Raw genomic sequence first — 16,255 nt, 5'->3', positions numbered from 1 at the left:
GCATCCACTCCTCATGAAATTGCCCCCCAATGCTTTGAGACTCTTTCAGCAATGAGGTGCCGAAACTTTGCAATTGTTTAGGGGGGACATTGGTTGCTACAGAACTAGGCGAATGCATCATTTGCACAACTCTTGCTTTTACAGTAGCAAAGTCATGAGGCTTCCCGCCATCTATTAGTTCCTGGCGAATAGCGTTGCACAAATCCCAAGAGAATGTAAGCTTTTTCTCAATTACCCAATCTGGATATGGTTGCCCCCCGATGCTTTTAGACTCTTTTGTCAATGAGATGTTGCCGAAATTCTGTAATTGTGTTGGGGGGACATGATATGCCACGGTAGTAGGTGAAGGCATTTGTGCTCCTGTAGAAGTTTCACTTATTCGGCCATGACCATGAAGGTGCGGAGCCGAATTATGGACATCAACAGTTGCATATGGTGCCAGAAAATTAGTAGCATGAGGTGTAGCATATGATGTTTGAGGGTATTGGTTGAATAACTAGTAGTAGCATGTCCAATTCCCCTATCCACCGACACGTTTGGATTAACATACTGCAAGTTATTTGCCGATGAATAAAAAGTTGAAACACCTTGTTGCATACTATTGGAAGTTCCTACATGGTGTGTCTCGACTTGATTAAACAAACTCATCATGTTGTTCATCGGCATATAGATTTATGGGGTTGCCGATGCATGGGAGTTGGGATACATATCTTGCATGTTGCTAAAATTATATGAAGTTGAAGCATGAAGATTATTCTGAATCGGCTGTTGCGAATAATTAGATGCATAATTGATAAAACTAGGGCTAGCCGATACATTATGCTCATTAAGCGATCTGGCAACAACATATGCATTATTTGCATCTACATAAGTGAATTGGGTATTCATATTACCTTTGTAGATTACAAACCCTAGATGACGATCTCTTTGTAACAAGAACGGGCTGGAGACCGTTCAAAGTTTCATCCCCAGCGGAGTCGCCAAAAAGTGTGTTCGCACATGAACACGTCACCATGTACGCTCGACGCCGGGGGTGATGCACCGCAGTTCACATCAAAGGAGACCTGCCAAAAGCGCGGTATGCAAGCAATCCGGTGGGTGCTTTTGAAGACCCGAAACCCCACGCACCCGGGAGGGAGCCCGTCAGGGCGCGCAGCGGCTATGGGCTGCCCTAGGTCGACCTGATCGCCCCTAGGGCCTCGAGGTTCGCCGCCCTGCAACAAGAAGAACAGACGAAAAACGAGGAAGAAAAAGAACTAGGGTTAAGGAGAAAAGATAAAAGATAAAAAGTGGTAGATGATTTGATCGTTGTGTGTTGTTCAATCGGCCGTCACCCCTTAGGTATATAAGAGGTGGCTAGACTTCCCGTGCAAGGAAAAGGCTTGGATTCATGTCCAAAACCCTAGTCAAATTCGGATTGATTTTGTCTGAACTTTCCAAAACTGTTCGGTTTAAACTGGCTGCACCTTGCGAGTAACTTTTGAGGTGGTAAACGACCTTGGATGGAAACGATCCCAAAAGCAATCTTGACCGTTTCGACGAGACGAATAACTTCCATGTTGATTGTTTTTTGATCAAAGGTCATCTTGAAGGTCAAATCGGTTGCGCAAAACAGGCTATTACCCGCGCTACCCATTTGACAGGGTGTCTGGTGGGGCGCGCCATTTTTTGCGTCCTGACAGGGTTATATTCCGATGGCCCTGTCAGGACGCAAAAAACGTTCCCATTTTCAAAATTTGTTGGCCAATTTCCAAAAAATGTTTATGCTTTCAATTTTTTTGGGAGTTTCAAAAAATGTTTCCATTTAAAGAATTGTTTGAAATTCAAAAAATATGTTCGTGTTTCAATTTTTGTTCGGGAGTTTCAAAAAATGTTCGCTTTTTAATAAAAAGTTTGAATTTTCAAAAAAAATTCTAGGTCTCGAAAAATGTTCCCAATTTCAAAAAATGTACGGAATTTCAAAAAATCTTCAGAAATTTCGAAATTGTTTGCGTTCTAAAAATATATTCTTTCTATAAAAAAAGCTTAAAATTTTTAAAGCACTAAAACTCGGTTGCTACAGGACACTGGACATACAAAGGCCGTCTGCTACAGTAGCCTACTTTCTGCAGTGGCCCCGGCAAACAGTCGATGAATCGCATAGGGCATAGCTGACCTGGGCCGACCCATTTAAGGCAGCGAGGCGTGAAAATAAAAGAAAAACTACGCCCCTGGTGGGAGTCGATCCCACAAACAGCGGCAAACACGACCACGCAGCTAACCAGTGCGACGAGGAAACTCGGCTAAGAAACGAAAGCCACACTATATCTTTATCTTTACCTAATCTTTGCACGGGGAAACTCTGTGTTTTAGTATTCAACCCGCAGTCCTTTATTAAGTGAGAAAAACGTTTCGTTCAGGTTGTTTTTCTAAACGCCCCCTGTAGTTTCCAATATTCAACCCTCGGTCCACAAGCAAAAAATAGAGCACGGGCTCTCCCTCACCTCCCGATCCCAGCCGCCAGGAGGCGACCGACCCCGGCGACGCTCGATCCGTTGCCGCGACGCGCGCCGGTCGGCGCCGGCGAGCACAGCACCCTGCACCACCGTTAAGCCTCAGATCCTCCTCTCCTCCACGCGCGCCCGAGCTCGTCACTGTGCGCCGCCCGGGAGGGCTCGCGGTTCGATGCAGAACGGCAGCGGACGGAGCTTGCAGGGCCCGGATCTGCCGGGGGGGGGGGGGGGGGGGGGGGGGTGCCGGTGACGCGGAGGAAGGCCGGAGCGCGCTTCCCGGTCGGCTCCATGGTGGCTCCTGGGCAGAAATCCATGGCGCTCCTGGGCAGAAAGGAGATAGGGAGGTGAGGGAGAAAGAAGGGACAGTGATGAGCTCCACACAGAAAAGGTTAGACACCTGGTATAAGCCTATCATTTCCTGAATCTTTCAATTCTGACGCTTAAATTGTTTGTCCTGATGTGTTTTCAGAATCTCATACTGCAAAGATTGATGGTCAGATCAAGTGTATTAATGAAATGTGCAACATGATGTCTCTTGATCTTAAGAAGACATTATATGAAGTTCATCCCAGCTTTGTTGAATTGGAAAGAATCAAATCCATGAGTATAAGTGATAGCACACTTGATAGGCTTGCAGGAAAAGTTCATGCACTAAATCAAGAAAAGAAACAGAGGCTCCGGAAGGTACTGGTGTTTGCTGTTCATGTTTGTCATTTAACAAAAGTATGGGTCTGTGTGTATCTTTAGCGTATTCACCTTAGTCTATATGTTTTACTGTTGACCTCCAGTATGGGCCTGTCATTGTGTTTGAGTAGTTGACCTGATAATATGATTCAGCTTAGCAAATCATATCATGATTTATTTTTCCTGAACTGTCGAATATGTTGTCTTGCTTGTAACTCTTATGATTCAATGTACCTGTACATTTAATAAAAGCAGGAGCATGTATCTATCTTACTTCAATGCTTTCACCTTGGCATATATTGTTTTACTATTTGACCTCCAGTATGCCAGTCATTGAATTTGAGACTTGACATTATAATGCGATTCAGCTTAGCAAAGCATATCATGAATTTTTCTAAACCTTTTGTAGTTCGATTTATTTGGTTTATGCCATTCCATTATGATTTACATACACTATACATGACATGGTTTGCCATCCTAATTCAGTTTTATTCCTGACCAGTGTATGGTTTACTGACTTGTGCATTTTAGCATGCTTTCCTTTCAACTTCTGCTAAATATTGTTCCATATTTCTTTGTATCAAAGATCCATATTGTTGAAATTTGCATTATCTATTGCAGCTACAAGATCATGGAAGCACACTCATTGAGTTATGGAGTCTAATAGACACACCATTAGATGAACAGAAATGCTTTGATCATGTTACTTCTTTGATTTCAGTCTCACAAAATACAGCGATGCCCAAGGATGCCTTGCACATGACCTTATTAAGAAGGTTAGAGTTGATTCTTGATTGTCTATTTATTTACTTATTTTCTTTCTATTTTCATCAAGCTAATTTCTTTAAATTATAGTAAATGTCATGTGAAATTCCTTTCCCCCGTTGTTTGGGTAGAGGTTGAGGTCAAGAGACTGAAGCATTTGAAAGCTCGCAAAATGGAAGAGCTTGTCTTAAAGAAAATGACTGAGCTTGAAGAAATCTACAAAAGTGTTCACATGTATATTGACAGCAATCATGAGTGGCAGATTCTCACTGAACTTATTGATTCTGGTTCACTTCTTTCCCATGCTTTTCATCCTGAAGATACATAACTGAAGTTATTATATACAGTTTTGTTTCCATTAAGAACTACCCGATGCATGATTTAACTGGTGCTCCTTAGTTATATAAGGTTGCTGTTTCTGTCTCATCTTAAAATTCTGTGAATTTCTTAGTCAAATGCAATGGTAGGTTCTGCAACTGTCTTTCAACTTTGTGCCTTCTAAGTATCAGCTTGAATATTTAGGCAGATCAATTTGGATACAAAAATTGAATAAGCTCTTATGAAAACTAAAAGGGAAAAAATATTGCAACTTTGCAAGTCATTGCGTCTCTCCTTCAGAGGACGATTGCGCATTCATGCTCTAGGATTTTTTTTTACTGAGCTCAAGGTTGTGAACTATATATTTCCATTTCTTTGGTAGTGATATTTGGTTAAACTGGAGGTCCTAGCTATAGAACATCAACAGTGTAAAGTATATGCATTGCTAGAGGGGGAGGGGGGATTTGGATACAAAAATTGAATAAAAGCTCTTATGAAAAATAAAAGGGAAAAAATATTGCAAGTCATTGCGTCTCTCCTTCAGAGGACGATTGCGCATTCATGCTCTAGGATTTTTGTTACTGAGCTCAAGGTTGTGAACTATTTATTTCCATTTATTTGGTAGTGATATTTGGTTAAACTGGAGATCCTAGCTATAGAACATCAACAGTGTAAAGTATATGCATTGCTGCTCCGAGGTTCTGTAGATACATCTTTGCTGATTTTTCATCTTTATCATGTATGCTTCAATTCTTGCATGCCAAATAAACATAAGTTCATGTTTTATTGTTTAGTTGTCTCATGTTCGCTCTTCATTATTCTATATCAAAGTGATGTCGTTCAATGCGTTTGTCCCTTTCTGATGTTGTTAGGGGCTAGGGTTCTGCCCGATCTTGGCCGTAGGCAGTAGGGGAAGGGGGGGGCTAGGCGTGGCGATGAGCGGCCGCGCCGGCGGCTGGGCGCCGTCGCGGGAGAGGAGAAGGGCGGCAGCTAGGGCTGTTGGCGGCTAGGGTTTCCGGCTCCTCAGGGATCCGGGCAATAGGAGATAATATTCTTCTTATTGCTTGATCTGAAAAGAGTCTTACAACTTATATTTATAACCTAGATAACTTGCACACGAATTAACCTAAGATAACTTGTGGGCTAAGATTGCCCGATGGGACTTCCATATGACCGGCTGGCCATAACACTTCTCCCCGCCTGCACAAACAGCTCGTCCTCGAGCTGTAAGGTGGGGAAGCGCTTGCTTGAACTCTTCGAGGGAATCAACCAGCGTCAAACACCTTCTTGACATCTGGGGCGGCCAGGTCGGTGGCGACGGCGTCCTCCGGACTGTAGTCTGCCACCTCCAGGTAGAAGAGTCGCGGGCAGGCGTGGCCGGGCTTGTAGGGTTCGTCGCAGTTGAAGCACAACCCTTGGCGGCGACGCTCGAGTATCTCAGGTGGGGTGAGCCGGCGGAACGGGCGCCCCGCGGTCGCGGCGAGGGGTGCCGCAGAAGCCTGCACGGGCCGACCCTGCGCGGAATCCGGTCCGGGTAGCGACCCAGCAGTCTGGGACGGTGATTCCTGCTGGATGGCCACCGCGCGGCGCTCGAACGTGCGGGCGTAATACATGGCCGACTGGAGATCCTGGGGTCCCCGAAGTTCCACGTCCACGCGTATATGGTTCGGCAGACCGCCCACAAATAACTTGGCGCGCTGAGTTGCGGAGACGCCCGGCGCGTGGCACGCCAGGGCCTGGAAGCGGTCGGCGTAGTCCTGCACCGCAGATGTGAAAGGTAAGCGACCGAGGGCCGCCAGTCGGCTCCCGCGGATAGGAGGCCCGAACCGAAGGAGACAGAGCTCCCGGAAGCGCTCCCATGGTGGCATGCCGCCCTCGTCCTGCTCGAGGGCGTAGTACCAGGTCTGCGCTGTGCCTCGAAGATGATAGGACGCGAGCCAGGTGCGATCCGAAGCGAGCGTTCGCTGCCCTCGAAAGAACTGCTCGCACTGGTTGAGCCAGTTGAGGGGGTCCTCCGTGCCCTCGTAGGTGGCGAAGTCCAGTTTGGCGAAGCGAGGGGGTGTCGGCCTGCCGTGCCCGGGGGCGGCCGCAGTCGCCGCCGGCGCGTATGCTGGGTCTGGAAGCGCCGGGGCGTAGTTCGCCGAGCTGGAGGGGTGATCAAACCGCAGGGAGGGCGTCGGGTGTTCCGGCGCCGTGGAGTAGACCGGGCCCGGAGACGAGCCGGTCGCCCAAGCGGGGATCGGCGATGGTGACGGTGGAAACTGCACCCGGTGCAGGGGCCGACCCGTAGCCCTAGGCGCGGGTGGTGGTACTGTCGATGGCGGCGGCGCCTGGTGGAGCTGCTGCCCCGGCGCCTGCGGCGTGGGGGCCGGCGGTGACGCCGGAAGAAGCTGCTGGGTCTGGCCCTGCTCCGAGGCGCCGGTGCCCAGGTTAGGGCTGGGTGGGGCCGGTGGAGGACCGTGCTCCGAGGCCGCTGGACGGTAGGGCGCGACGGAGGACGGCGCGGCCGGCGCGGTCTAGGGGGGCCACTGCGGCTCCGTGGTGGCGAGAAGTGGCGGGGCTGCCGGCGCGATCTGCGGCGGCCACTGCGCCCAAGGCGGCGGTGCGGCCGCTGGGGCGGGGAGCGCCGGGTGGCCTCCGGTGATGGCCCCCGGTGCCGAGTACCACGGAAGTGCCTGCTGACCCGCGGCCATGGCTGGATGGAGTCCGGTGATGGCCCCCGGTGCCGAGTACCACGGAAGCGCCTGCTGACCCGCGGCCATGGCTGGATGGAGTGGTGGGGGCGGCCCGTACGGACCTGCCAGGTAGAGGCGGGGCTCTGATACCAAATTGTTATGGCGCTGCTAGAAGGAGGGCGCAAGAAGGCCGGCCGGGGGCCTTTTGCCCACGGCCGGGCAAGATGGAAGGATTTCCTTCTTAATTCTTGCTTGATTAGATTGATACATCTCCTCTCTTTATATAGAGAGGTTTACTTGACTCCCAAGCAAGGCTTACTTGACCCCTAAGAAAGCGACTCTTATCTCTAATTAACCCTAAGACTAACGGGCCCATTAGGCCCATTACGTACTCTAACACTACACCCCACCTGGACATGCAGCTTGTCCTCAAGCTGCAGCCTAACCAACTTATAACCATGACTCGACGCAACCCAAACCTAACACCTAAAAACAAGCCTTTTACATCTCGGCTTGTTTTATTATTCTCAACCTAAAATGGACTAGGACGCTTTATTTTGGACCCCTTAACAAAAAGTGGACACCATCCGCACGTCGGACATGCACGTGTACAGCCACCTGGATCCCATGGACACCATCTGGACAAAAGGAGTGCATGTGTAGGACCACCTGGAAGTGGTCGCAAGAGTGACCAGCAGAGGCGCCCTTGCGGCGCCCGGTGACGGAATGCAGTGGTGCTACGTGGTGCGTTGTTGTCGGTGACACCATGCCTTCTTCCTGCCGGACGGCTGTTGGTCTGCACCGCACAGGGAAGAGTGGTGGGCTTGCGATGGAGAATGACAAGGAGGGGTGCGCCCCCCCAACCGCCAATGTCGCAGACTTGGAGGTCGCTGCCCGTGGGGAAAACAGCATGCCCAAGATCCCCGACGCAGTGGACGAGATCGAGGTCCTTTGCGCAGCGAAGCGCAACTGGGAGGAGCGGCAGCTGCAGACCACGCAACTCCCGCACACGCCGACGCGCTAGGAGGCCGCGTGCAGCAGCCTGCAGCCTCACCGTCGCCGACACGTGGCGGGTAGTGATCCAAGCTGGAAGCGGTGACGGCGACGGCGGAAGCTTGATCTGCTGGATGGGGACGCCCTGGGGAAGCGGTGATGGCGACGGCGGGAACTTGATCTGGTGGATCGGGACTCCCGTCGGCGCGGTCGATGCGGGGCCGGAGCTGGCCGGTGATGGCTGCTGCAGTTGCAGCGGCTGCTGCGGCGGAGCGCCGGGCGCGGCGGAGGTCGCCAGGAGCGGTGGCTGCCACTGCAGCCAGGGCGGGGCGGTGGATGGCAGCTGCTGCAGCGGCCCGATGAGCGCGGCGGAGGCCACATGGTGCGGCGGCTGCCACGGCAGCCAGGACGGGGCGGTGGTGGCGGTGGATGGCAGTTGCAGCGGCTGCTGCAGCAGCCCGACGAGCGCGGCGGAGGCCGCCTGGTGCGGCGGCTGCCATGACAGCCAGGACGGGGCGATGGATGGCAGCTGCAGCGGCTGCTGCAGTAGCCCGGCGAGCGCGGCGGGGGCCGCTTGGTGCGGCGGCTGCCACGGCAGCCACGGCGGTGCGGTGGCGGTGATGGGAGGCGCAGCCGGGTGCGGCCCATAGGACCCGGCCAAGAATAGGTGGATCTCCTGGACCGCCTGTGTTAGGTCCCGCAGCGCCCCGGACACCTCCGGGGTGAGGACGACGGGGGCGGGCGCGACGGAGGATCCCGGCGCGGGCAGGAGCGGGGCGACGGTCGTGACCGGCAGCGGAAGAGACGGGTTGGGCGGCGGTGAAGACATGATCGAACCGAAGCTAGCTGATACCAAGGTGTTAGGGGCTAGGGTTCTGCCCGGTCTTGGCCGTAGGCAGTAGGGGAAGGAGGGGGCTAGGCGTGGCGATGAGCGGCCGCGCTGGCGGCTGGGCGCCGTCGCGGGAGAGGAGAAGGGCGGCAGCTAGGGCTGTTGGCGGCTAGGGTTTCCGGCTCCTCAGGGAGCCGGGCAATAGGAGATAATATTCTTCTTATTGCTTGATCTGAAAAGAGTCTTACAACTTATATTTATAACCTAGATAACTTGCACACGAATTAACCTAAGATAACTTGTGGGCTAAGATTGTCCGATGGGCCTTCCATATGACCGGCCGGCCATAACAGATGTAGAAATTGATTTCCATGAGGCATGAACTCAAGGTGCAACAATATCATTCTTCCTGGTGTTGCATTAAATATACCTCTTATTTGTTAAAAAAATCCTCTGGATTTGGGATTAGTATATTAGGTAGACATCTTTTGGTTAACGGCAGATTTGAGCGCAGGGTAGAATTCTTGGTTGATTCTAGAATTTCTTTGTAGATTAGCTGGCAGATTAGAACGTCTTTGGCAAGTTCTTTGTTGGTTAGGTCCAGCTCCCTTGGCACTGGACCCAGCAGACGTGTGTGCGTGTGCGGATCTCCCATGCATCCACTGCACCACTTGTTGTTGGGTGGCAGTGGGGTATCCAAGCGTCTGGAAGGCCTATCCGCCATGGCGGCGCAGCTCGGCTTCAAGGAGAACAGTTCCAAGGCCCAACTAACAGGCTACCACAATTCCTAGCCCAATCGCGGACTGTAATTAAATTGCTTTATTGATCAATCTATCAGTTAATCATAGGCTACAATTAACCAGTGTAGTTTGGATGTGCAGCACCAGAGACCATTTGATTGAATTGGTGGTACAGTAATACTAGCCTAATACAATTATCATATCCTTTTGTCCTGTCAAGCATATGGTCTTTTGTCCTGTCAAGCAGATGGTTAATTACTGGACAAGTAGAGCATTGCATTTTCTGTGTGCAATCCACACTGACAAGCCTGCAGAGGCTACTTCAAGTCAAGCGGCTTTAGAATTTCTTTACTATGTGTACTCATGTAGTATTTAGGTTAGAATAGTATCAGATTTGATTGGTCCCTCAGTTCATAACAGACATTGACCGGTTACTTCTTTCTGGCTTTAACTTTGAAGCCTAAATAACCACCTTTTGCTACTTAATTGCGCTTGCAGTCATTTGTGGTTCTCAGTTCATGAATAATATATGTTGACAAGACATAAATTCAGAACTTCTGGCACATATGTACTTTAATATACTTGCACGCTTTAATTTTGTCATTGAAATTGTTTCTTTGTTCTTCCAGGTTTTGGGTAGCCAGTCAAGTCATGTAATACTTTATCGTACCATTCCTTTTGATGTTAGATGTACAACAGTTTTATGCTCAAATAAAGATATATATGCATACAAATTAGTTGCTGGTTATTCCTCCATGATTTAGTTTTCCAGTTAAATGTAGTCTTGCCTCTTGCTCTTGCGCTCGTGTGATTGAAAACTAAGAGTACATGCATATGTGCATACACTCTGCCCCTCCTCTGTTTCCATTACTTTGAGCTACAGGAAAGGGAAATTACAGGTAGATGAAGTAGCATATGGGGGTAGCACTCACCTCTCCCTGTGAGGTTGCATCGAGCTCCAAACTTCAAGTGAGTCTTCACGAGCTTGTGCTGTATCTTGGGGTACCAGCTGACCGCCCCTGCACGCGATGCTATTTGACGGGGAACAACGGCATGGAGCAGCTGCCACAACTTATTTGGCGTGCCGGACGCAAGCGGTGCTACCCGCAATAGCTCTCGCCTTGCCGACGGCGACGGCCTTAGACGGCAGACAGCATCTCACCTTGTGTGAATCGTCTCTGAGCTCGAACTGAGGAGAACATAGACATGGGAGCAGCTGCCACAACTTAGGCCCGGGCTTGGACGCACCGGATGCGGGCCGTGCTACCCGCAAGGGATCCCTACTTGCCGCCGGCGACAGCGATGGCCCCGGCAGCGGACTGGCATCTCACCGTCTCACTTTGTGGGAAACGCCTCATTGAGGTCGAACTGAGGCAGCTAGAGGAGAGTCAATTACACCGGTGGTGCTTGAACTTGCCGCAAACGATCACTTTGGTGCTAGAACTTGTGGCATACATTGAACTGGTGCTGCTGTCAGTGAGGCCTTTTTAATTTTGCAACCCCCCCCCCCCCCCCCCCCCCCAATGAATTTGCATTTTATTTATCTTTCAGCTCTGCGAGAGGTGGGTGTTAGTGAAGTGTGAAATTGACGAAAAATGAAGCTCCCTTGTCTCGAACCCTCGACCATTCCTTGCACAGTAGGACGTAGCCACTACAACTTCTACTATTCACGTAACAAAATGGATAAACAATAATTTAGTGGTGTGACAAAATGGATAAATACACTTAATGTTTTTTTAGACAATCTCGCGAAGCTTTATTTAGATCAAAACGATGTTCATGGGTACAAAAGAGAGATCACCGGGGTGCCCTAACCAAACATGGCGGCCCACCCCTAAATTTGAACAATGCTTCGCTAGATTGTGAGCCTCGAAATTCGAGCTCCTAAATTCATGCACAAAGCTACATCTACTTAAAGAAGAGCTCTGATCTATTATTTCATGTAAGATCGCCCCATAGCTTACCGGGTTCCTTTGCTTAATATCATCTACCACCGTTCTGCAATCCGAAGCTACATGTGCACTTTGTATATTAAGATCTGCAGCAAGTGCCAATGCTTCCCGAATAGCCAGAGCCTCAACAGTCGGAGGATCAAAACTTCCTTTCACCACTAATGCTGATGCTCCCTGAAAGCATCCATTTTGGTCACGACATATCGTTGCTGCTATGCCGCGACTCCGGCTCTGGGGAACTGCAGCGTCGACATTGAGCTTGAACATTCCGTCCGGAGGTTTGAGCCACTGGTTCGGTCTGCTTTGTCGCCGTTCAGGAGGCTTGTTTCCTGTCTCCTCAAGTGTGTCAAGATCCCTCAGATAGGCTTTAATAAACTGATGTGTGGAGTCTGGACTTTCAAAGATACCTTCATATATTGCCTTACGTCTCGCCTTCCATACCGACCAGAGAGTTACAACCAAAGGCACAAAATCCCTTTGTGGTAGTTGATCATGCATTGCAAAGAGCCAATTCTGAGCATTCGTATCTGTGTTCATGCTAACTCTTTCAACCAAAGAAACCTCTGACAAAGACCAAATACATCGTGACATGGTGCAATCAAAAAGAGCGTGCCTCCATGAGTCGGCATAGCCACAGAGCGCACAAAGGTGTGTGGTCGCCATGTTGCGATGATGCAGTACATCCATGGATGGCATGGAATGTTGCGCAAGTCTTCATAAGAACACCCTCAGTTTTGCTGGGACTTTAATGTGCCATAGATCATTCCATGCTTTTCCTCTTGCAGGAAAGTCAGATGCTCCAGCATGTTCCTCTATCCAGTTCTCTCTATGGAATTTTTTGTTCATGACCATCCGGTAGCATGATCTTACTGTGAATCTCCCGCTCCTCTCGGCCTCCCAGGCCCAAAAATCATCAATTACCCTGGTGCACAACGGGATGGACATAATGGCGTCAGCATCAAAAGGTATAAAATTTTGCTCTTATCAGATCTTCTCTCCATGTTGCTGTCGTTGCATCAATCAGTTCAGAGACAAACACCGGAGGATTATCTGATCTAGATATTATGGGGCGCAACGGACCAGCCTTAGGTATCCAGTTTGTCTCCCAAATATTTATAGTACTTCCATCTCTGACTCGCCGAATAAGTCCTTGCCTTAATACATCTCTTTCATCAATCACAGCTCACCAAATTTGCGAGGGGCGGTTCCCCAACTCTGCTTCCAAGAAACCACAAGTTGGGAAGTATGCAGCTTTTAATATTTTTGCACTTAAAGAGTTCGGATCATCCAGAATCCTCCAAGCTTGATGGGCCAACAAAGCAAGGTTGAAAATTTCTATGTCTCTGAAACCCATACCTCCCATGTATTTTGGTTGAGTCATCACATCCCATGCTACCCACGCTGGCTTCCTCCTTCCTTGCTTACTTCCCCACCAAAATTGCCTAATTATTGAGGTAATATTTTCACACAAACCTCGGGGTAACCTGAAACAAGCCATAGAGTAAACTGGGATAGCTTGGGCCACTGACTTGATAAGTACCTCCTTGCCTGCTGTAGACAACAATTTCTCCATCCACCCTCTGACTTTCTCCCATACTCTGTCTCTCAAATATTTGAACCTGCCCATTTTTGATTGACCCACATCAGTAGGCATCCCAAGGTATTTCTCACTCAAAGACTCATTGTGCACGTTCAAAGTTTGTTTTATGTTATCCCTCATCACCTGAGGACAACCCTTGCTGAAAAAAATGGAAGATTTTTCATTATTTATCCATTGCCCCGAGGCTTTGCAATAAGTCTCCAATAGGTTTGACACCGTCACAGCTCCCTCAACACTTAATGTAGCGGAACAAACATGCTTGTGGAGCTGAAATGGACTGTGATGAGTGCGGATGCGGCCCATTTGCACCTGTTTTCTTAGAACTTTTTAAAAGGTATGTAAATTATGATCTCAGTAATAAAAATAACGTTTAATTATTCATGTCGTATAAATATTATACATACAAACTAAATAACTTACGTTTCAGAATTGTTCACGTATTATTTTAAAAATATTAATATATTTAAAATGATATTCATGAATTCTTATTTTTTTGGATAATTAATAACAAATCAAGTATTTTAACATTACAATTCCAAAGTATTTTCTAATCATACAAACATGTCCATAATTATGTGCACATTTTAATAGTTCAATGTTCGTAAAAATAAATATTCATAATTTAAATTTAAAAATTCACATGAATATTCATTCATGGGTAATGTTTAAATTATATAATATTTTTTAATATAAATCACGAGTGAAAATTATACCACATGGATGTTTTTATTCATCATTTTGTATAATTTAAATATAAGTTACAAGTGTATATTTTCTGTATCAATTAAATATTTTACTTCATAAATATTTAAATGTCCGTATTTACCAAACATTTTTATAATACATGTGTCTATATTTAAATAATTTTATTTACTAATCATTAATATGCACATTATTTTTATTACTTATGTTTTACAAAAGTATTAAAAAGTCAGTGCGTGCAAAATGTGCCGCCCTATTTACAGCTCATAGAAGTCCCAGACGCCTCCTCCTTGTACTACATTAAGGACTGTTATCAGTGTTTCTTAATGCAAACATGAATGGCGGAGTTGTTTGGACGGCTAGCTATACAGCAGTTGGTCTTGAGTTCGAGACGCGAAGGCGTTTGATCTATTTTTGTTTTCACATATTGACAGGTGGGGCCCATGTGTCATGGAGTCAAAATGAAATGGCAACTGCCGTGTTGTTAGGGGCTTTCTGTGAGAAATAAAACTTTTTGAGGGTGTTTTCGCAAAAAAAGGCCACAAACCTACTCTACGCCTTCCCGTCATTGACAGTGGGCCCTATGCCATGCTGGCGCGCCAAGTCAGCATCGATTTCGTACCCAAGTATGATTAGCACCATATTTGCACGTCCGAGCCAAGTTGTTGCACCAGTTCATTGTATGCCGCAAGTTCTAGCACCAAAGTGACCGTTTGTGCCAAGTTTAAGCACCACCGGTGTAATTGACTCGCTAGAGGAGTCCAAGAGATAAGGTAAGGGAATGGAAAGAAAAAATAAAATATGCCGTTTCAGTGGTGGGGCTGACTAGAACACGTGTTGGTCGTGTTTAGCCCTGCAGGATAGTGCGTGCTGGGGGTAAAACATGCATAATCCTAACTTGCTTACTCCGTTGCAACTCTTATGACACGAATTACTTGATTACACCTGCCTGCTGGTTCAATTTTGGTATTATATTGGCCCCCGCTTGCTTTGATCTAGATTCACTTTGTTGATATTGAATTGGTCTTAATGTTAACATCAATAATGGTTATTTCGAGTTTCGTATTACTTTAGACATAAGGCCAACTCCACCGTGCGACCCTATCCTGTCCGCCCCCGTCCGTTTGGGGTAAAAGGGACAGACGAGACGGCCCAGCGCGCGGGCGCAAACGGACTTTTGTCCGCTTTCGACCCATCCCCGGCCCAAGTTTGCGTCGGTTTTGGGGTGAAACGGACAGCGCGCGGACGGATGGGACGCGCGCGCTTGTCCTCCCCTGGCCCGCCTGTCGGTGGGAGAAACCACCCCCCCACCACGCCCATTTGGCGCCATTTCCCCCAAACCCTCCCACGTCCCTTCCGCCGCCCCCTCTCCCCCGTCCATGGCTGACGCCCCGCCGAGTTCCGGCGGCCTGGCCGTCGACCCGCCCGCAAAGGTGAAGAAGAAGGCGTCAAGGAAGCCGCGGTTGGAGTGCACGCCGGAGGAGATCGCCAAGTTGGACGCGGATTCGGCGAAGAGGAGGGAACGGCGAGCGGTCGTCAAGGTCAATGCCGCCGCGGCCAAGTTCGCCGCCCAGCGCGAGGAACTGGAGGCCGCACGGCGCAAGGCCGCTGCCGACGAGAAGGAGGACCTCGTCAACAAAGCGCACGCCATCCTCATGCTTGGCATGGGCCGTCCGGCGGGGTTCCATGCAGCGGCCGTCGGCCCGGCGAGCACAGGCTCATCGGTCGCCCGGCCTACGCACTGCCAGTCGCCGACGTCGCGTGCCGTGCCCATGTTGCCCGGCTTTCCTCCGCCAAGGCACGACGGCCAGACCCGTTTCTCGGCGTCGCCGGACGTGGGCTTGTTCGCGCCGTCCACACCGCGCCCCGCGGCCGTCATCGACCTCAACGTCATGCCTGGGTCCAGCAGCAGCGGGCGGCCGTCCGTCGAGATGCAAAGAAAGCAGGCGCGGGCACCGTTCACGGGCACCATGCCGGCCCCCGCGTCTTGTTTGACGGAATGACAACCCCAACGCCAACGGTCGACGACCCCTTCTACAACCAGTACATGGAGGACGTGATCTTCCAGGGTGTGCATGGCCGTGCCTACGACCCCGATGAGACCCAAAGTCAGGATGGCCGCGCCCAGTACGTCCCCGATGAAGAGGCCGACGACCGTGCTGACTACGACCATGGTGACTTGTTGGGAACGTAGTAATTTCAAAAAATTCCTACGCACACGCAAGATCATGGTGATGCATAGCAACGAGAGGGGAGAGTGAGATCTACGTACCCTTGTAGATCGACAACGGAAGCGTTTGGTTGATGTAGTCATACATCTCCACGGCCCGACCGATCAAGCACCGAAACTACGGCACCTCCGAGTTCTAGCACACGTTCAGCTCGATGACGATCCCCGGACTCCGATCCAGCAAAGTGTCGGGGAAGAGTTCCGTCAACACGACGGCGTGGTGACGATCTTGATGTACTACTGTCGCAGGGCTTCGTCTAAGCACCGCTACAATA

The 16,255-nt window shown here is 49.5% G+C and overlaps 2 protein-coding genes across 2 annotated transcripts; both read right to left on the bottom strand.

Moving 5' to 3' along the window:
• Positions 1-3,798: 3,798 nt before the first annotated feature.
• On the bottom strand, positions 3,799-7,101 carry LOC147966297 (uncharacterized). Its single transcript, XM_087528788.1, has one exon. The coding sequence runs from the start codon at positions 6,125-6,127 to the stop codon at positions 5,525-5,527; it is 603 nt and encodes a 200-aa protein (XP_087384914.1). The 5' UTR covers positions 6,128-7,101; the 3' UTR covers positions 3,799-5,524.
• Positions 7,102-7,253: 152 nt separating this feature from the next.
• LOC147966296 (uncharacterized) lies at positions 7,254-10,945 on the bottom strand. Its single transcript, XM_087528789.1, has one exon. It carries the CDS (start codon positions 8,754-8,756, stop codon positions 7,467-7,469), a length of 1,290 nt encoding a protein of 429 aa, XP_087384915.1. The 5' UTR covers positions 8,757-10,945; the 3' UTR covers positions 7,254-7,466.
• Between the last annotated feature and the right edge of the window lie 5,310 nt (positions 10,946-16,255).

The sequence above is a fragment of the Triticum urartu genome, chromosome 6A, assembly GCF_056163025.1.
Source record: "Triticum urartu cultivar PI428250 chromosome 6A, HENAU_Tu73, whole genome shotgun sequence".
Taxonomy (NCBI): Eukaryota; Viridiplantae; Streptophyta; class Magnoliopsida; order Poales; family Poaceae; genus Triticum; species Triticum urartu.
Note: the sequence above shows the minus strand (reverse complement) of the source record. Positions and strands in the feature narration are given on the sequence as shown.

What these genes read in the sequence shown, in the direction of transcription:
- LOC147966296 (XM_087528789.1), bottom strand. Translation starts at nt 8,756, where the DNA reads ATGTCTTCACCGCCGCCCAACCCGTCTCTTCCGCTGCCGGTCACGACC.
- LOC147966297 (XM_087528788.1), bottom strand. Translation starts at nt 6,127, where the DNA reads ATGCCACCATGGGAGCGCTTCCGGGAGCTCTGTCTCCTTCGGTTCGGG.